The 22,415-nt window shown below is 35.9% G+C and overlaps 1 protein-coding gene across 1 annotated transcript in view; it reads left to right on the top strand.

Annotated features, from left to right (window-relative positions):
• Window positions 1–22,415, top strand: part of ADAMTS3 (ADAM metallopeptidase with thrombospondin type 1 motif 3) — a 279,687-nt gene that overhangs the window by 218,854 nt on the left and 38,418 nt on the right. Inside the window, exons 5-8 of the mRNA XM_017958779.2 lie at window positions 3,060–3,259; window positions 19,117–19,200; window positions 21,383–21,539; window positions 22,288–22,393. Coding sequence (XP_017814268.2) covers window positions 3,060–3,259; window positions 19,117–19,200; window positions 21,383–21,539; window positions 22,288–22,393 — 547 coding nt within the window. The remainder of the gene's footprint in view (window positions 1–3,059; window positions 3,260–19,116; window positions 19,201–21,382; window positions 21,540–22,287; window positions 22,394–22,415) is intronic.

The raw sequence follows: 22,415 nt of genomic DNA, 5'->3' as shown, positions 1-22,415 counted from the left end.
GCACAGGCTGAAAAATATCTCAAAAGATCAGTCTTAGGTTCCACAATGGTGGTGCTATCTATAGAAGTAATTGGGGCCAGGTGTGGTGGCTCACACCTGTAATCCCAGCAGTTTGGGAGGCTGAGGCAGGCAGATCGCTGATGTCAGGAGTTTGAGACCAGTCTGACCAATGCGTGAAACCCTGTCTCTACTAAAAATACCAAAAAAAAAAAAAAAAAAAATTAGTTGGGCATGGTGGTGTGTGCCTGTAATTCCAGCTACTTGGGAGGTTGAGGCACAAGAATCACTTGAACCGGGGAGACAGAGGTTGCAGTGAGCCGATATCACACCACTGCACTCCAGCCTGGGTGACAGAACAAGACTCTGTCTAAAACAAAACAAAACAAAACAAAGAAGTAATTGGGGAAGTTTCCAATCTTGTGACCTCTGGAACAATAGCAGTTTATCATTTTATTACGCCTGTATCTTAAAAGAATTCATACCTCATTCATAATCCTAACCTAGTGGCCTTTCATTAGTTTTACAAAGGCAGTTTAGTTGTGGGAAGGGCTATGGTCATCCTTGCTTTAAAGTTAAACTACAAACTAAATTCCTCTCAGTTAGTTTGACCTATGCCCAGAAATAACCAAGAACAGCTTGGAGGTTAGAAGCAAGATGGAGTCAACTATGTCAGTTGCTATTATTGTCATAGCTTTGCCATAATTTTGCAGTTTTACTAAGACAAATTCATTATGAATGAAGATATTTCACAGCCTCAGAGCTGTCTGTAATTATAATGATGAGTATAAGTAAAAAGTGCCAGAAGCTATCCTACTGTCTTTCTTTGAAATATTTGATATTGTGCATTTTAGGAAACATGGAAAGAACACTGCCCAGCATGGGGGAAAGTAGGGACAAATTATTCTTGATTTTCAAAGGCTTCCTTCTTCTTTCCCAGGTTTCTTATGCAATAAAAAGAGAGATTCTGTTTCCTTACCAGAAAACTACCTATTTAAAGAGACTTGCAAAGGCCAAACCAAAGGTGTGTTAAAGCAGAATGAACTGCCTTTCTGAAATAAGTATTCAGCCTACTTCATTCACACATCAGGCTTCATGATATAATAACATTGCTGTTATATTTCCATTGGACGTTTTCTCTGAGCGTTCTGCCAAAAAGAGCCATTTTTAGAATTGAGAGCTCATGTCTGAATTTCCTATATTTGTACACTAGCTATCACAACCTTTCACATTCTCAAGTGTGTGAAAAAGACTTGAGGTTGAATAGTAAAGCTATTTGCAGGTGTAGTCGTCTCTTGACCTCAGTGAGGGTTTGCAGCTCTTGAAAACTTTTGAGGAAAGCTTTCTGTTTGATGTGGACGATGGTGAGAGTTATTTATGTGTTGTGGAACCAATGTAATTCCTTGGTGAGGAGAATTTTCCCAGCTAATGAGCTAGCAGTTGGGCTTAGGTCAAAGTGAATTAAAGTAGAGCTTTTAAACCTGAGTAGTCACATTCAGAGCATGTCCCCCTACTTGTAAGGGAGGGTGTTGGTGTTTCTGTATATTTTTTAAAGGTAGAAAAAGTGTGAGTAGGATCTGTACTTTCACTACTTCTAATCCTTTGTGGCTAGGGCTTGGTCATCAATCTTCCTGGCCAAGAGACACCTATTTTTCCCCTGTCTTAATTTTATTAAAGCCACAAAGGCGGAGAGGAGAATACCTATTTATTAGTGTTAGATGCTGGCTCAAATGACTAACAAGCCCCAGTGCCGCAAGAAATAAACCATCATATAAAGCATGAGTCAGAGCTGGTTCTGTCAAACTTGTTTTTAGATATGTGGTTGTTTTAGACATCAAGGCAGTTTATAAAATAAAATCCTTTCCAAGTTTTATATACTTGAAATGGGGATGAATATATTTTTTGTTTTTATGTACCAGCAGTTTTGAATAATCTCTAATTTTAATCCAAATGATAGATTTTATTTTTTAATTCACTAGAACTTTTTTCTAAAAAAATACAGTCATCTGAAAACAGATAACTGAGGTCATTAAAACCTGATGATGTCTCTCTCACTTTTTCTTTCCATGTATATAGGCATGTGTGTATGTATATGTGTGTGTATGTGCGTGCGAAATGTTCATCTGGAAAGTAAAAAAATGTAAGTTTCTTGAACTGCATTAAATAAGAAATGATTTTTACTTTTAATTTTCTTTGAATATAAGTTATTTTCTGACTGACTTCTTACTTTGATATCTCAGACTTAGATAAATAGCAGCTGAAATGACTTGCCATCCAAATGATGGCCAGTACAAATGTGGAGCACTAAAGTTTTCCTGTGTATCCCTGCATACACACATATATGTATATTTTATTGGCATATGTATATAATATGTACCCTGTATGTGATATACTATCTTATCCACACACACATACACACACACACACACACACACACACATATGTTTATAGTATATACCCTGTATATCCACTTCTTCACTAGCAGCATTCACTAGAAAACCATACTCAGAAGAAATAAAGCAATACATAGTGACTGATAATCATATTACTAGATGCTGTTGTGTTGCCATGCTATAATTTGATTTTTAAATTAAGGTTACTGGAAAGAGGAGCAATTTAAATTTATGTGACACAAATTCTATACTCCATGGTTATGGTAACTTAATCGTTGTAAACATACTGGAGTTATTTTTATTTGTAATGTCAATGTATTTAATAACTACATAGCCAGCCTGTATTCTACACCCCCACTGCCTTGGCTCTTTGCTGGGAGAAAAACTGAACCACTTCTATCCTTACAGAATAGTCAGTCTGCCATGATGGCACCGCTCCCTGTATAATAATATGATTTTACCCTCAGTGTTGCTGTTCTATGTTGAATTTGTAGCAGGTCTGTCTGGTCATATGCATATGCATATTATTTAAGGAATAAACTGAAAAGTAGCATCTCAGTGATTATGAATGATACTGATAGGCCCCTGAGAAAATTCTTTTATTCTAAGAAGTTATTGGAAGGCAAATTGGGGAAACTGAAATTCCTGATTCCTTTTGTTTCTTAATAGAGTCAGACCTGGAAGGCCTTGATGATCTAGGTACTGTTTATGGCAACATCCACCAGCAACTGAATGAAACAATGAGACGCCGTAGACACGCGGGAGAAAACGATTACAACATCGAGGTACTGCTGGGAGTGGATGACTCTGTGGTCCGTTTCCATGGCAAAGAGCATGTCCAAAACTACCTCCTGACCCTGATGAACATTGTGAGTAGTGACTCCTTTTTAAAGCTTTTTGATCTTTTAATTCACTTCTCTTATTTGTTGGTACCCTTTGGCAATCTGTGTGAGAACTTCCATGACTGTGCCCTGCATCCAAAATATGTACATGATGGCATTAAATTTAAATTATTGAGCTACATATTTAAAATACAAGAACTCTAAAATAAAGGAAGCATGAAGCAAAAGTTTCTTTTGGTTGATCAAGTAGTTTTCCATTGTTGTCAAGGGGGAATCAAATCATAAATTTAAAAAGCCATAATGATATGGAATTAAACCATGAATTGTAATTTTTATTTTGTTCTGGGGATAATCAAAACTCACAGGACTTTGTCCATCTGCTTTGATGTGGCCCATGGAGGATAAAATAGTTCTTTCTAGAATCACTCTGCTTCACAGGATGATGTAGAATGATTTATGCCTGGTAACTCTGTGGATTCTTGTTGTTACAGCTTTTGAACAAATGTGATTTTTTTCAACATTATAAGACCAAAGGTAATGTATTTATTAATACCAAGTATACAACTATTGGCACAGTGCTGCACAGCAACCACTAATGGTCTCTTTAAATTTATCTTTATTTCTCCTTTATGAACCTTAATCAGATTTTGAAGAAATTTTGTCAATATCCTGAAACCTCGTTCTTTCTTTTTAAATTGGCAGAGAACAATTGAGGAGAAATAATAACATGTAAACCACCTACTTGTAAAAGATAATTGAGATGTTGATGTACTCTATATATTTTACCTCATGCCAATAATACATGTTATATCGATCTTGCAAATTTATTACCTAAGCCTATGCTCTGTTTTCTTTCCCTATCTCTCAATACACCCTCCCCCTCGCACAACTTTTGATATTTAATATAATTTCTTGGATATCTATAGTTTACCTCTTTCCCCCATGCTTAAGATTAGATTTCAAGCAACTGTACTGAAGGAGAAAAATTATTAATTTCATGAAACATGATTTTATTTATGCTAATATCTGTTAATAATATTTTGGTCTATTGAGATAGCAATTTATAAAATTACACTTATACCATGTCTCTGTGAAAAAGAAAATGAGTACAGAAATTCAAACACATGTTTATTTGTTCTTGGCACTAATTTCTGTTATGAAGACCAAACAACACACAGAAAACAAATTACTAGCCTTGGCAATAGATGTGTATAGACGATCATCCTTTGTGAATCACATGAATGTTTTCAACTCTTGACAATGAACTTTTCATATTAACCTTTTGACTATTAACTTTTTGCTAGTTGTGTAACTTTGGCATGCTTCTTGGACTCTCTGTCCTGCTTCTGTCTCTTTATCAGCATATTGAGAAAAATAATAGGGATGTTGAGAGGATGAAGTGAGTAAATACAAGTCATCCATTATTTACAGTGCCATATTCAGATGCACAAATAGAAAATCATATTTTAGTTCTCTATACCAAATTTTACTTTGTAAGTGATCTAAAATTTCAAAATTCCTATGGAGATGTTATTCTTATGTCATTCATTATGTCCCTGGGCTACTTTTTTCTAGTATCTGGAAGACAATCAGTACAGACTTATTTGGCCCGCAAATGTGCCTAATAAGAAGGCTTTTGGAGTAATGCAACAGAAATTTTGATATGTTTCTTGTCCTCATAGAACTTATAACTATTAGAGGAGAAAAAATAAATACATGGGAAAATTAGAAGGAAAAAGAACCTAACCAATAAAAGTTATGCTATTATTAAGTCATATTATAGGCAGTATATCATAAATGCTATAACACTTTAGCAAATGGAGATGTGACCATAGTTATCCAAACATTAAATGATAAAATTATTAAATTAGAATTTAGGAGGGTAAGGCTTTAGTTTTAGTCATACTACTAGTTGGCTTTGTGACCTTAGACAAATCATGTCTCTTTCTGGGACTTAGTTTTCATCATTATATAAACTTGAAAGATTCAACAAGTTTATTAGTTATGTAATTCATCAAGAAGTTAGGAGTTAAACTGCTTTTAGAGATTTCTTTTCCTATTTTTGTTGTTTTTTGTTTGCCTTGTTTGTGTTTTTTGAAGGACATGTGAAAATGTGAAGGGTTTCTGTGTAGGAATGGCTACAGTATATTCACCAGACAGTAAGTAGTAAGTATGATTTTGAGAGTGTCAAAGGAATAACAAAGTGATGCATTTTATGTTTTAAAAACAGTCAAGAAGACTTTTGTTCTTAAATCTATTTAAAAAATGGATAATAGGCTAAGATTCTGTCTCAAATACAAATTTTTCTAAAATAAATAGAGTGTCAGAGAATGGAGCTATGAGAGAGAAAATAATTTTTTTAAACTTAATATATTAGTTGCATTTTAAGTAATTAGTATTGGTAAGAGATTTGGAGAGGTGAGAATAACACTTGTCCCCTTCCCTCTCCAACTTCATGACCAACTGAAAGACATGGAAATCACACAGATGAAGAATGAAATAGTTTTATTAATAATGAGAACTGAATTGCACATACAATTGCATATACTTAAGTGTATAGTCACAAGGTTTTCATTATTCTAAATCAGGTTCTCAACTGAAGATACATTTGTGTCCATGTCAGTTCCCAGGGACATTTGGCCATGTCTGTAGACTTTTTTTTTATTGTTATCACTGGTGGTTGGGGCGGGGGTGGAGGGGAATGCTACTGCTAATAGTGAGAGAGGCCTCGGATGCTGCTCAGCATCCTACAGCGCAACAGACAGCCCTACACAGCGTAGAATTTTTAATTATCTGGCCCAAAATGTCAACAGTGCTGAGATTTAGAAACCTTGTTCTAAATTAGTCTTATTCCCAACTCCCATCACTCTCCAACTGGATAATTTCAGGTTTTCCCTCTGGTGTCAGGTGGACAACTTTAGCCAAGACAGACAGAAGACTGAAGTCTTCCCTCTCCTCCATACCCACTGCCTTGTTGTAGCCTGTCAGACCCAAAATACTGACCTGAGCGGGCTCTTTCCTTTTCCTGTAATTCATCATCAAATGAGAATGAGAAGCAGAAAGAGAAACCGACAATGATACCCTAATGAAGCTAACTCATGGAAATTCAAGACCAGGAACATTCAGTTTTTTTCTAACAATGTTCAAATAACTATCTCCTGTGCTGGCCATGCTTTATGATTTCTCATGGTCATTTAAAATTATGACTCACTAGGCTTGAGGCCTACATAGACATAGAGACTTAGATGAAATGTCAGATAGGGTCCTGGAGAGAAACTGTAGAAGAAAGCTAACAGCAAAAACAGTTCTATCTTTCTGCATTGATTAGGATGAAAGGTATCCCTATGGTAGAGAAAAGATCTTGCTGTCCTTTAAAATGGTTTGTCAACTTTGCCTTGGTTGACTACTCAGCAGATGTGCTCTTCCCTTTACCTGGTTGTCAGTTTCATTTCCATATCAGAACCCAGATGGTAGTTCCTGAATTAAGGGAATACTTTTAGGTCCAAGTAATTTGCTTCAGACTTATCACCTTAATTTAAACGGGACTCCCTTTTAAAGAGGTTATATTTGTTGTGTCATGCTTTTATTGAAAAGAGCTCGTGTATTAAGTGTTAAATGTATATTTAATGAAAGAAGAACAAATGTATATAAATAATGTAGAGGTAGATCAGGAACAATCTTGGGAGGGAGTCAGAAATTTTGGACTCAAAACAAGAGGAAATAGATGGCAAATGCAATGATATAATGGGAGCAGTGTTTAAGAAATAAATTATCAATTATTGTGTATCATATATTCTTTCCAACTATATTGCAAAATGGAAATTATTACAATTTTTTTCAGAGGAAAAGGAGACTTTTAAAATGTTAATAAAATTTAGCTAAATTTTAAAAAATTATTTACAGTTCATAAAACAGTCTCAAGTAATGATAAGGTTGTAAAGCTAATCATTAAAAAAAGACAGTGTTACTGGGAAGAGAAACTGGCCTAGAATGTTTAAGTTATTTTTAATTTTAACTCAATCATAATTTAAGCGTAATGAGAACACTTAAAACACAGTATTTGCTATTATATGTCAGCAGTAATGTTAAATCTCTTTGGTTTATCTGCTATTTTAAATTAGCCATGCAAGTTGTCCACTTTTTGGATACAAATATATTTAATCTATTTCAGGGCCGTATTTCCTAATGACAGTGATGACTGTGCGTGTGAATGAGGCAAAATTCTGTAGGTGTTGCCATGCAAATGTTTGGATACAGGAAAGGTAGCTCACTATGTTAACACTTTTCTCTGGAGGCTTGAGGGCCAAGTGAACAAGTTTGAGCAGGCCCTAGATGATTTCGATATAACTTCCCAAGAAAGGAAGGAGACCCTCTAACTCATCCCCACACCTTTGTGAAGCAGTGGAGAGAATAATCAGATGTCTTCCATCTGCTTTTGTTTAACCTCTTTCTATTTTGTAGATCTTGACATTTCACCAAGCTTCCTATATGAAGAAGAAACACATGGATATGAACCTGTCCAATGTTTTAATGTTTCAAATAAGAGATTTGTCATATATGTTAAGCCTTTCTTAGGATTCCATATCATATCTTGTTATATTAAGAAATGTTTATAGTTTTGCTATCTTGTAAGATGGTTGACTTGCTGGGAAAGTGGTTCTCAGCTCTGGGGCATGTCTCATGCTATAAATATTGACGCATCGTCTGCCATGTGCAAGGGCTATTTTAGGTATTGGGAATATTCCAATAAGCATGATAAAAAATTGTTGACCCTCTTGGAGCTTGCCTGAATCCTTCACCAAGCTTCAAGAGAGTAGAGTTTTTAAAGTTTTAATTTCCTGACATGGTCCATAATTATCAACCCAAACCTCAACAGGAGCAGTTCTCTAATAGGTTGATTGTTCCTTGAGTACAGTTACTGTATATTATTAAGCCTCATAATTATATCAAAAAGTGTCTGCCATGTGGTAGACATGCAATAAAATTTTGATTGATTCAGCCTTTTAATAAATATTTTAATGCTATATACCAGGTATATGGTGGTTAACACAAAATAAGCTTATTTCCTGATCTCAGCGAGATTATAGACTGGTGGAGAAATCAAATAATTACATCATAGGCTACATAAGAACTATGCAAGGAACTGACAGTTTGCCGGGAAAGAGAATAACAGAGCAAATGGGTGATAGAGGTTATACATAGACATTTTGATTAAGAAAACCTTCTTTCAGGAACTGATTATTAAATTGGGACTTAATGTAAAAGATCCAGCCATTTAATAAGGGCATGTGTTTTAGTAACTAAAAGAAGGTCATCGTGGCTTAAGTACAAAATAAAAGCCTGCTTCTCTCGGTCTTGTAAAGAAAAATTGGAGAGGCCTACGGACAATGAAGACAGATGCAACTGGAAAGTGAGTATAAATGTCTAGGCAAGAGAGGATGGTTTATTAGACAATGAGGACTGCAGTAATAATAGGTGGTTTACGGTAAAATCAGTAGGATTTGTTATTGAATCCATGGGCTGAGGGAAAGAGATGAATCTACCATAATTTATACTTTTTTTGGCTTGAACATTCTGTTTGTTAATGGTTCCATTTATGTGGATGAGTTGGTCAATGAAGAAAATAGATTGTGGAGAATTAAGGTTAGTGATGAAATCTTTGAAGGTACTTGAAATCATCTAGTTTTGCATCTAGATTCAAAATAAAGATTTAATGTTAACAGTGAAGGATAATACTACTAACATTTTAGTTCTTTGTGCCTGAAACTCTGATAAATACTTTACATAAATTATTTAATACTTTCCAACTCTAGGATGCGTTCGGCCTTAGTCCCAGTTTACAAATAAAGAGATTGAAGCTGAAAGAAGTTAGGTGATGTTCCCAGGGTCAGACAGCTAATATGGCAGAGTCAGGACCTGAGCCCAGATCTGTATCTGCCTTCTGAGCCTGAAGCTCTTCCTCCCCAAACTTCACTGCCTCTCATTACAAAGTTGAGTCATTTTATATATCTCTTGCTAGATAAAACTCTGATTCCTTTATCTGTTTCTGTGTCTTGTCATACAACTCAAGTCTTTGAAATGAGAATTCAGTTAGTTACTTGATTGAATCAAACCAGCTAGCAATCTTGTTTAAGATTCTAACAGGATGATGAGGCAGATTTTTATGGTTAAGAGGGTAGGTTGTTTTCTTTCAATGTGCCAGATATTTTCCATCAGCAACACTCTGCTGTCTGTGACAGGTCAAAGGTATCTTTTTTTATTTGCTAAGATCTATGAAATGGTCTTCTGGGTCTAATGTGCCTATTAACATTTTTAGAGTCCTGTAAATAATAGAATTTATGCCTTAATCTCAGGATTTATTAAATGATAAGAAAGCAGTTCATTTAAAAGAGTGCCTCCCAGTACCAAGAAACAGTCTTGGACTTCTAAGAAATTATAAATTATTGAGTGAATTCATCAATTTCTTTGTGTATTGAAATTAGCTCTTTACGATGGACAGTGAACCAGCATAAATGGGTTATCTGAACAGGGCAAGCTTCCCTAACCAATATTTGTAAAGAAAATATAAACTCCACAGAAGTACCCTGGCCCTTAAAAAGTATTAATGGACTTATTCAAGAGTTAGCAGCAAATATATGTGGTTACTGGTTACTTAACGATAGTTATATAAATACACTACTTTTGATTTTTTAACTTTTTCTGAAAACATTGAATGTGAGTGCAATGCAGATTTACCTGGAAAGTATACATATTCATGTAACCTTAGCATATCATGTAGCAGTTTTCTGTTCTGAGTCATTATCAATAATCCATTTCTTACATTTGAATTCAAATCAGTCCTCTAGGCATTTATTCACCTAGCACATATAACCTACCATAGGCAAGGTCCTATTAAATTATTGGGAGACAAAAATTAATAAAACATAGCTCCTTTCTACAAGGAGCTAATTATAGCAGGTAAAATTAACCAATCAACAAATGATAATACAATGTGATAGAGATCTATAAAATATATTAATCTTCAAGAGATTCAGTTGCAAAGTACTATGTAAACATGAATTGAAAAAGAGAGGATATGGTTTGGCAAATAATGCCAGTGGCCATTGAAATCTTCATAAGAGGACATGTCATTTGAGTTGGACTTTTCCAACTCAATTGGCATTTTCCTGCTAGAAAAAGGGGAGAGAGGTTTTTGGAAGATGGGGAACAGCTTGTAACAAGATACTAAAAGTATTAGTTCATGGAGTCTTTGGAGCCACTCTAGATTGGCTGCATGGTAAAATTAAAACGTATTTAGGGGAGATGGCAGATGAGGAGACTGGAAAGAGAAGCTGGGGCTAACTTTAGAAAATAATAAGTGCCATACTCAGTAGTTTGAATTTCATCTTGTCAAAGAAGAGTCATAAAGGGTTTTTAAGAAGATTAGTGACTTGATCAGTCCGTGTTTTAGAAAGAGATGCATTATTAGAATTATTTGGAGGAGAGAGACTCTGTTAGACACTATGCTATGAACACAGACACATAGTTTCTAAGTTCATAGTGTCTATCTAGGTCCATACTCCTTGTTATGTACACTATACTTCCCTCCCTCAACAAACGGTCTTAATTTCCCTGATGTGGATTGAACATACCAGATCACAGAGATAGATTGCAGCAAGCACAAGTCGCTTCAACCGCCTTTTATAAAAACGTACTCACCTTCCCAGGAATATCCTGAATCTATCACTCTAGAAGTAAGTCCCCACATCACATGCTACCTTAACATAACACAACATCCGCACAGTATTGCCGATTAAGAGGTCCCTTAGATTTTTACTGAAACATCTCAGTTTCTTCTTCCTTTCCCCCATTTGCTTTTGCAGCCTCAAATTCCCTTCCTGAAATTCACACATCCTTGTTTCTTAGGTTACAGATATCAGACTGACCTTATCCTTCCTTACTTTATTCCAGCCTTTATATTTTCCCGGGTTGTAAAACACAGAAAAAGTTTATAGCATCCTGTGCTAACCCATCTTTCTCAATCTTGAGGAAAGGTAAACAATTCTACCTGGGCTTTGGTATGTGTCCATTGTTACAAAGGACACAAGAGTCTGTAGGGCCTCACAGCTGACTGCCTATTCTTGAGCTTTCCAAAGCTCCTTTGATACTTAAATGAAGTAAAACATAATTCACATAAAAGGAAAGTCTCATGTTTATTGAAAACAACCATCGACCCTTACAATCTTCCTTTCTGGAGAGCTACTAAAATGCGCCCAAATCACCTACATACAAAATATTTACAAAAGTTTTAACCCGTTATTGCAACAGTCTGCATGAGCTGGATGGTTACTAAGCTGCTGGGTGTGGAGGTGGACAGGTTTGAGAGATGTCTGCAGTACTTGGTAGTAGAATGACTCTAATACTTGAAGAAGAAGAAGGAACCAAGGATGATTTAGTCTGGAATTGGGATAAAATATTTAGAAGAGAAGAACAGGTTTTAGAGACAAGATGGGTGTGTTATGAGGTATCCAGGTATACTTCTAAATAGATAGTCCTATTACTAGAGTTGAACAGATGGCCCTCACGCATGAGAGAGAGATGAATCACCGTTAGATATATAAAAGTTTGGGGCCAGGCATGGTGGCTCATGCCTGCAATCCCAGCACTTTGGGAGGCCAAGGTGGGCAGATTACCTGAGGTCAGGAGTTCAAGACCAACCTGGCCAACATGGTGAAACCCCATCGCTACCAAAAATACAAAAATTAGCCAGGTGTGGTGATGTGCACCTGTAATCCTAGCTACTTGGGAGGCTTGGGGCAGGAGAATTGCTTGAACCCAGGAGGCAGAGGTTGCAGCGAGCCAAGATGACACCGTTGTACTCCAACCTGAGCAAAAAGAGTGAAATTCCATCTCAAAAGAAACAAACAAACAAAGCAAAACAAAACAAAAAAACAAAGTTTTGAATTTATCAGCCTATAGGTATTGGTTGAAGAAACAGCAGTGAAGAGAATATTGCAGGGGAAACAGGTATCAAGAGAACAGTCAAAAAACAAACAAACAAACCTTGAGCAACACTGACATGTAAAGGTTAGGCAAAGAAAATAGAGCTAATCATGCTAAAGAAACAGAATAGTGTCATTGAAGAATATCATGGCAAACAGTACCACATCCCACAGAACATTGTAGATAGGTTTTTTTTTTTTTTCATGAAAGAAAGTTGAGAATGTTACTATCCCTAGGAAGGAAGCAATTAAACAAGGGGCATGGAGGGGATTTTTGGAGTGACTGTCTAGAGACTCAGTGCTTCCACCATGACAAAACAGCAACAACAACAACAAAACACAACATAGAGCAAGGTATTTGCGAAAAGAGAACAGGCACTGATATCATATAGACTTGAGAGCTTTGCTAATCATTTGAGGAAAACACTGCGTGTCCTCTCTGGGTCTCAGTCTCTTTATAAAGTAGCAATGAGAATGTCTGTCCTCTATAGGATTCTGAGCTCTCTAATATATGTTGAGCTTTTGCACTTGCTCTTCCCTTTGCCTAGATTGTTTTTTCCCTCAACAGTCACACAATTATTCCTTCCTGTCCATGATTCTCCCTTTCCTGACTACCCAATCCCAAATAGTACCCAATCTTCACCTCCTCTTGTCCTCCTCTATCTTGTCACTCATATATTTGTTTTCTTGATTACACCTATTCCCATTTCAAATGACATTGCCTGCATGTCTTTTTGCATTTATTTTTTTCTTACCTATAGGCTGTTTTACCCAATAGAATATATGCTTCGTAAGAGCAGAGAGTTAAAGGTATTGACTATTCCATTCTCCACCCCTAGAACATTTGGGCACATAGCAACTGTTCAATAAATATTTGATAAAAGTATCAATAAACAGTAGTTATTATTAATATGAGATTGGAGATGAGGGAAGAGTTGGCAGATTGGAAGACACCTCTTTATTCTGAGGAAAAGGAGTATTGAGTATGGGGCTGAGAATCCAACCAGGTATGAATTTGGAACTTTTACCTACGTAAGAGATAGTTGTGGACAGAGTAGTATTTTTCTCAGTCCATTTCAGAATTCTTTTATATCTAGCCAGAATCATTTAGGCTATCTTGTCAGTACTTGTTTACTTTCAGTTAACCAAAAGTCTCTTTTAAAAAAAATTTTGTATATATGTGGTGTTTATTTGCTTCTATATGAATAATAGCAATAATTATAGCTATTTTTTTTTGTACTTGCAAGGGCCAAGCATCAAGTACTGAACATATATGAACTCATTTATTCCTTTCAACAATCCTATGAGGATAATACTGTAATTATCCCAGTTTGCATTTGAGGAAACTGAGGCACAGAGACAAATAACATGCCCAGCATCACACAACTAAGATTGAATCCAGGCAGTCTAACGCAGAGCTCATGCTCTCCACTGCTAAGCTATCCAGCCTTTCAAGACCTAATCCACCCATCTGAACAAAAAATGAGTATTGCTTTGTTGAAGCCAGACAGACAAAGCTGTTCATCAGCTAGTCAGACAAAGCAGGTCAGATTGTCCTGCCAGCGAAATGTCCTGGGAGAATTTGTCCTGTCCGGGAACAAACCTGGAAGGAATTTTCATTTCAAGGAAAGGAATACTTGATTTGATTTTACCTTTTCCTCCCTCACATCATTGACAAACTCTTCCAATATCAGGTCATCTGAAAATTGAATTAATGTTCTGTTCACCCCTTTCTTCAAGTAATTTAATAAAGACTCTGGGCTCAACCCTGAACACCTCACAGAAAATCTACCCATGGTCCAATAGGTTGGCTCACATGGTGAAAAGATACTCAGTTTTTTTTGTAGTTGTACTTTGGTTTGCATTATGCAGTGTCAAATACATCACTTAGAATGTTTATGCTGACTGCTTTTCTTGCGATCCAAAACACTGGTTGTACATTTCACCCTTGATTTCTTTTCTTGTTTCATTTTTCTTCTCTAGCTCCTCTTTATTTCTTCTCAATATTTTGTGGAATACTCTCATACTGGTCATCAATAAATCCTATTTATATTAAATTTAAACTCTGACTCCTCATTTGCTTAAAATTTACATAAGGAAGATTATGAAAAGAAGCTGCAAATTTTACATTCTCTTTCTCAATATGTTTCCACACTATATTCTTAAACTCAAAGGTTGAGAATCACTATTGATGAATTTAAAACCACATCCTATGCATAATGACAGTGTTGTGGCCTGCAGGTCTGTGGAAGTACAGCAAAATGGGTATAGCTATGACTCTGAAGTCAGACTGCTCATTTTTATCCCTTGCTTGTGTATTAATTGTGTGATCTCAGGCAAGTTACTTAACTTCTCTGGGCAATGAGAACGTCTGTCCGCTATAGGATTCTGAGCTCTCTAATATATGTTGAGCTTTTGCACTTGTAAAATGCAGTTAATATCTCTAAAGTTATTTCAAGGATTACTTGAATTAGTATAGGTAAAGTGTTTAATGCAGTGTCTGGAAGCTGATAAGCTCTCTGTATTATTAGCTGTTCTTTTCGTTGATTTTGCTTTTACTTCAGAAAAGTTACTTTCCTTTTCACTGAAAGTTGTAAAATTACTTTCTTAATAAATAAGAAATTATTTAGAATTATTAAGAATTTCCTAATAAGAATTTAGCCCATCTTGACAGATTCAAATTGCTAATTTAGTATATCCTTTTAGTTATTTATCTATATTATTTGAGTGTTAAAAACAGCCAGATCATGAGAATTTCCTTATGCCTCTTAGGTAATTTTGTAATCAGATGACATTTTAAAAAGTCTAAATAATGATTTTTTCCAATATTTTTCTTTGCTCTTAAGAGTCAAATGAGTAAGCATTTAAAACGTAGCATTTTTCTCAGGTTGTGATATTTTACGATTCTTATTTAATTTCAAGGAGATTGTTTCATTTATGTGTAAATATAGGAAAACACTGACATACTGACTGGTATGTAAGCACATTCAGGTGTATAAAGCAGTTTGTCCTTTGCCCCTCTGAAGCATGCATACTGCCATCTGCTGGAAATAGCTTTTAAATGATTTTTCCCAATAATTTTCTTGATAATTTAAACTAGGTGTTTCAATGAGATTGAGATTTAACAAATTTCAAATAGAAGAATCTTGAGGTCCCTTTCAGGAAAAACTATAATTAGGGCAATTGTTTTTCTTGAACTTTTCAGGTAGATTATGAAAATACACTCACAATTTTTTTTTAAACTTTGTGCATGGATGGGAGATAGGTGCTCAAGTACTTTGTATTTTGCTGAGTATAGTTATATGGCATCTTGCTTGTTTTGAGCAACAACACTGTGAAACAGACAAAGCAAGTAAAATTAGAGTTTGTCAACAAGAAAAGCAAGACTCAGGTTAAATGACCAACCAAAGATCACTCAGTTTATTCATGGCCAAGCTGGGAACAGAACCCAGGGTTTTGAATATCTAATAATATGGTGCTATATTATTTCTCCAACTCTTATCATGCTCTATGTATTTCAGAATATAAAAACAGTACATCTCAGGAACTGATAGGGCCTGGCAAGATGAAAAGCACTCAAATTATTAAATATATTTTAGAAGTGAATAATATGGAGGAACTTTTTTAAACCTTGAAAATCAAAATAATAAGATACAGTGCTTTGTACAGTATAGACAGCTGGTTATTTGCCACATTGAAAGAATACTTTGTGCTATGTAAAAATATGATTCCCTTGTATTTGATTGTTTCTACCTGTGATAATTTATGCGTATTTTGTGAATCTCAAAACGCATGCTGACTCAGAGCATTCTTAGACTGATTTTGGTTTCTACTGGGTCACCCTGTTTTCCAGTTAGCCTGGCGTAATGGTGACTTTTGTTAAGTAATACTTTTATTTTGGTGAATGGTAAATCTGAATTTTAAAAATGCTCTTTTATTCATTTTATAATATCACATTTGCTATTGAGATTAATAATTTTGTCCATTGTACTTTCTTGACACTGTGTTAATTTGTAATTCACTAAGTACAAATGAATTTACTAATTTAGGATGACCATATGTACATTTTATACTAACTCAAATATCACAAGCTATTTGTCATTATTCCCATCTCTCCTTCATTTTATTATTCTAAGACTTTCTGATGTAGGAGCTTCCTATAGCATTGATGTATTACATCTGTTACAGTGTAGCTGTCACTGTTATGTGCATTGGCTTAAGTGCCTCCTACCCTTTCTTACTTCTCCTTCTCCAGAAATTAATTCACTCTTTCTGTCTCCTTTTCTTTAGTTTTGTTTTATTGTTATCTAGTTTTGTTTATTTACTAACATTGTTCAACCTTATTTTAACATCAAGTGCATTTTACCTTTCAACTTCGTTAAACTAAGTACATGGTATAACGTGGTGTGCAAAGCCATGTTTCTAATTTGAAACAGCTGCCTTACAAGAAGCCTCTTGGGATAGACATGAGTCTCTGAATGAATGTGTTGGTGACAGGCCTGGCTGTTGACTTTTAACTTTTATTGCAACTATAAAGTTAGGGATATGTTATCAGATAATGAATCCAGAAGAGGAGGGGTGGAAGAGTTGATTCACTTTTCAGTTCGGCAGCATGAAGTGTGGCATAAGATAAGAGAATCAGCCCATGACTAAAAAGGACATAAGAAACAACAGCTTTGGTCTAACATTCACTTTTTCTTTATATTAAGCTGAAATTCACCCCTTTAATAATGTGAATGGTTTTAAGTTTTATTTTCTATAGCTATTAATTCTTCTATGTTTTTCTTTTCCACTTCTCATATTCTAATATCCTTAAAAACCTCTTCCTCCCTCTCACTCATAAAATTTTTGAGCAATTTGTTTGCATGAGTTAAGTCTCTTAATTCTCACCCTAACCCTATGAGATACTATTTTTATTATGTACGCTTTATTGAGACTCAGAATAATAAAGGTCTCACAAGCAGTGAGGGATTGAACCAGGATTTATCTGAGACTATTAATGTGCGGCATTCAGGCTTTTAACCATTATGTCTCCCCAACTCTTCTTTATAAGACACATTTTCTGACCTCCTTGCTGTTAGCTCTTCTCATGATATATTCATGTTTTGTCAAGCACCTCTGTCATAAGACAGCCCACAAAAATGCACTCAATACTTCAGGTTTTCTGTAGCCTAGAGTGGGACAACTTGGGCATGAGCTATCTGCCTGCACACTTACACAATCCAAGTGTGTATTGCAGATTTTTTTCCACAGCTTGACTTATCTTGTGCAGGTATTAAATTGAGTCTTACCATTCTATGTATGTGAGTATGTGTGTGTGTGCACGTGCATGTGTATATATGTATAAATGTATGTGTGTATATATTCATGCATTTTTCCACTTAAAAGGACTTTACATCTTTTCAAGTTATACTTTGTTATCTCTAGCATATTCTAGCTTAGCCAGATTTTTTACTTCCACCTTTGCTGTTCTTTTCTTGTTTGTGACTCCTACAAATTCAATAAGTGTGCTTTCAGTCTACATTCAAGACCCTGATTTTTTTAAGGTTTTCTGTGCAGTCACGTTGGATTCTTGAAACAATTCAGTTGAATCTTCCTGGTCTGTGTGGCAAATCAAAATACTATGATTTGCGAGTTTCTTGTTTTAGAGCATTCTTCAGTCATTCTTGAGTTATATTTATTTTTAAAGCCACTCTCTATGAGATTATGCCTATCTTTTCTGTGCAGGTTTCAGATTTCTGTGCCTACTGTTCAAATCTCCCGGATCTGAAGCTGAGTTGCAGTTAGTTTTTCATCCCTCTTTTAGTCTTTTTAACAAGTGTCAAGTCGTTGTTTTTGGAGACAGCCAAGAACTTTGCATTCTAGCCTGATAACTCCACCTTTCTCCTTCCTGCTAACATTTGCCATGTTGCTAAGTATTTTTTATTTGCACTAATTTTTCACTAGCTTAATGAGAAGATACAGTTACAGTTCACTTCAGATTCATATCTGCCAATAGCTCACTGTGTGTTTTGCATGTCAGTTAATTTCTACAGGCTTTATTTTCCTCATCTATATAAAACAGAGTTGGACTGCGACCTCTGAGATTGCACTTACTCCAACATCTATGATTTTACAGTATACCGAGTCACTTTTAGAAATTTCAGTGAGCTGAGATCGCACCACGGCACTCCAGCCTGGGCAACAGAGCAAGACTGCATCTCAGAAAAAAAAAAAAAAAGAAAAGAAATTTCAGCCTAATTTTTCAAAATTAAACAAAAAGCAGTGACTCAGAGTTGCATCCAGGGCTGACATTCATCTGATAGGTACTCGTAGAGTCTCCTTAGTAACTTAAATATTGGAGGATTTCTATCTTGTAGCACTTTCAAGCAGTCGTTGCCTCAGCTGCCCCACTTGCTAGCTGGCTCTCAGATACACTACCACAGCTCCTGCACACAGACCCCATAGCCATTGGATCTCTCAACCAGACGTAGCACCCTTAGTTGTCACAGAGGCACCCCAGTAGGCAAATGCTTGCTGTTTTCCTTTACTGTGGTTGCGGGCAACTCACAGGCTAGCAAATGATTTGCCAAAGTCACCTTCCTGTGGTTGCTTTTGGCTAATGTTATATTTGGATTACATCACACGTAGACTCCTTCTAACACCGCACTAGTATAACAAGACCCTTTTGAGCATATCCTGTACGTTCATATTACTGTGGAGTTTACAGAATTAGCAATTTACATATCCAAAGATTGTTCCAAAGCCAAAAGTAAATGACTACATTTCAGGGTTCAGCTATTAAACTCAATTTAAAAATAGCAATTTACTTACCTATTTGTGGAGATTACACAGCTTATATGTACATCTCATGAAATCTTCAGTGTTTCCTTTCTTTTAGCAATTATCTTTTTTTGTTTCTAGGTGAATGAAATTTACCATGATGAGTCCCTCGGAGTGCATATAAATGTGGTCCTGGTGCGCATGATAATGCTGGGATATGCAAAGGTAAAATGTCTTAAAAAATGAATTGTAAACATTAGGGACTAGGTTAGCAAATAGAAGACTAAATTGTTCAAGCTACGTCTAACTTAAGGCGTAGATATATTCCACATAAACCCCTAGTTGCTTGAAATTGAGAAGAAACTGCCACGTGAGTGGAGACTTCCAAATTTGAGCAGATGATGAATGATTTTTGTGCGGCTTCCATTTCCTTATTTATTTCTGTCTAAAGATGTAGGTAATTACCCTGACTTTAGGTGTGACTTATGAATGGAAAGAATGGATACTGTTATGAGGAGAGAGAATTTCCTTAGCCTAATGTTATCATCGAGTGTGTGTTTCATTTATTCATTAGAAGCAATTACATTGAATGCCTACTAAGTGGCAGATATTTTCTAGGTGCTTGGAATGTACATTGAAGAAAAAAGACAAAGATCTTTATCTTCTCTTGATTCACTAAAAACAATGTTTTATATACATATATCTTTCCACTTAAGAAGAGTGAGGTGCACAGTGAATGCTTTTCATTTAAAAGAGCTTTAATTTTTTCAAAAGCAAAAGTTGGATAAAAATGCACATTGTAGGCATTTCATATAAGATAATTGATTTTAGCTCCTTTAAGGAGGAAACATACGGGAAACAACTAGCTTAACAACTTCCTTGATTTTTAAAATTACACATCTCTCTCTCATAATTAATCCTCCTGATTATGAAATACTAATGAAGTTGTACATTTAGGAAATAGGAAAAATCCATGTGTTTGCATTTCATTAAATAGTTAACATCCACGTATCATTTTATAATGATAGAGTGTCATCGACCTTTATCACATAAGCCTGACCTACTTTATATTGCCAACAAGGAATATGAGTTAACCCCAGCTGGAAATAACAGCCTCCAATTGGTGGTTAAAGCATGTGTTTGGAAAAGCACGTGATCAGTATATAAAAAAAGGCAGCTGATTTTATTAAGAATGTAAACACTGGTAATAACATTTGCTGAACTGTAACAAAATTCAGCCTGTCAGTCAAATAGGGACTAACTTTTGGTTCCAAGTTCAAATTTCATTTCATCAGAACTACTCTGAGAAGTGTGGCTAGTGGGTTCTTGAAGGTTGGGCCCTTTTCCTCCTGAACTTTTAGCTCCTGACCCTAATGTGATGGTAGCAACATTCAACGAACTTATTTTCTTATATCAGAACTGGAAGAGTCCACCCCTCTTCAGTAGCGTAAAGTTTAAAAAAATGGGAGTTTTTCTTTCTGTTTTTAGTGTAAAGTTAATGTAATTTGATGGTTCTCCATAGACTAAGATTTCACCAGCCTTGCCAACTCATGGAAGAATTCATATTCTCCCCAAATGTTGATTAATTCTGGATCATAAAAAATAAACAAAAATCTTAATTAATATTTTATACATTCACATCTCTGGAAAAACATGCCAGAATCTTTCTCAATATTTTTGTTCTTACTTCTATGAAACTCAAATCTAAGCTGAACCAGGAATTATTTAGACTACTAAAATTATTACCTAAATGGTTAATATTAAGTTGCCTCACAATAGCAAATCGCAGTATCAAACATTCCTGTACTTTGGGAGGCCAAGGCAGGCAGATCATTTGAGGTTAGGAGTTTCAGACCAGCCTGACCAGCATGGTGAAACCCCGTCTCTACTAAAAATACACACACACACACACACACACACACACACACACACACACACACAAGAATAGCAGGGATGATGGTGGGCGCCTGTAATCCCAGCTACTTAGGAGGCTAAGGCACGAGAATTGCTTAAACCCGAGAGGCAGAGGTTGCAGTGAGTTCAGATCATGCCACTGCACCTCAGCCTGGGTGAGAGAGTGAGATTCTGTCTCAGACAAAACAAAACTATGCTCATAAATGGTATCACTTGACTTTCCCACAGGTAAAATTGTGAGATTCTCTCTCAAACGTAACAAAACCATTCTCATAAATGGCATTATTTGACTTTCACACAGGTAAAATTATTATTAAAATACCCTTCATGGGCATTTAGAATTCATAAATCACAGTGAATATCAAAATAAGCCCTAAATATTATTGAATCATTGTTTAAATACTTTAATCTCAAATTCAACTTCAGAGAAAACTATCAAACGAAGCCTTTGGGAAATTGTCATGTGTGGCTTTAACATATTGTTTTCTCTTAGTCCATCAGCCTCATAGAAAGGGGAAACCCATCTAGAAGCTTGGAGAATGTGTGTCGCTGGGCGTCCCAGCAACAAAGATCTGATCTCAACCACTCTGAACACCATGACCATGCAATTTTTTTAACGAGGCAAGACTTTGGACCTGCTGGAATGCAAGGTATTGCCATCAATATGTAGAAAATACTTAAGGTCATGACTTTTAAAAAGCAATCCTAAATCAGGCAGTCTGTTCAAATGTTCAGCTCTCCACCACCACTTTCCACCACACTCCGGCCAAGCATACATTTTCTTTCTGATGCTTCCAATGACTTCTGTGGAGTTCTCAATGCTAAAAGCCACTTAAATACCATCATAAATTATACTTGCTTTTAAAATAGTGATTGTGCATTTGGGGCATGGAGGGGATGCTGTAAAATGCAGTGTGATTTCCACTAACTGTTTGGAATGAAAAAAGAGATGCCATGAGAAATGACTGCTGCCAAAGAGCTTTCTTCCAAAGTCAGCGTACATTTATCTAATAAATTCTGATGTGGACTTTGGAAGAAGCAGACTGATGATTTTCTTTTCAACATTGATGGAACTTCTGGCTTCCTTCATCAGTACCACGATGTGAAGGACCATTTACTAAAACAGAAAGACAGGGCTTAGCTGGTGGGCAGAAGAGAATGGTAACCCCGGGCCATTCCTTCCCTTAGGAAAGGAGGAAATGCAGACACAGTGAATCATTTTAGAGACCGTTACCTGTGGCTTTCCCAAGAGAATGTGACACAATGCTAGTAGGGAAATAAAGCTGCCCCTGTTTCCTGAAAGGCTTTTAGTTTTTTTCCCCTAGGCAAAGGTCCAGTTGTAATTCTTAATGAGTCTTCTCATAAAATGAAAATAAAAGTAATTGTTATTCTCTACAGGATATGCTCCAGTCACCGGCATGTGTCATCCAGTGAGAAGTTGTACCCTGAATCATGAAGATGGTTTTTCATCTGCTTTCGTAGTAGCCCATGAAACAGGCCATGTGTAAGTCACTGCTGACAGCTAT

The sequence above is a fragment of the Papio anubis genome, chromosome 3 (genome assembly GCF_008728515.1).
Source record: "Papio anubis isolate 15944 chromosome 3, Panubis1.0, whole genome shotgun sequence".
NCBI lineage: Eukaryota > Metazoa > Chordata > Mammalia > Primates > Cercopithecidae > Papio > Papio anubis.
Note: the sequence above shows the minus strand (reverse complement) of the source record. Positions and strands in the feature narration are given on the sequence as shown.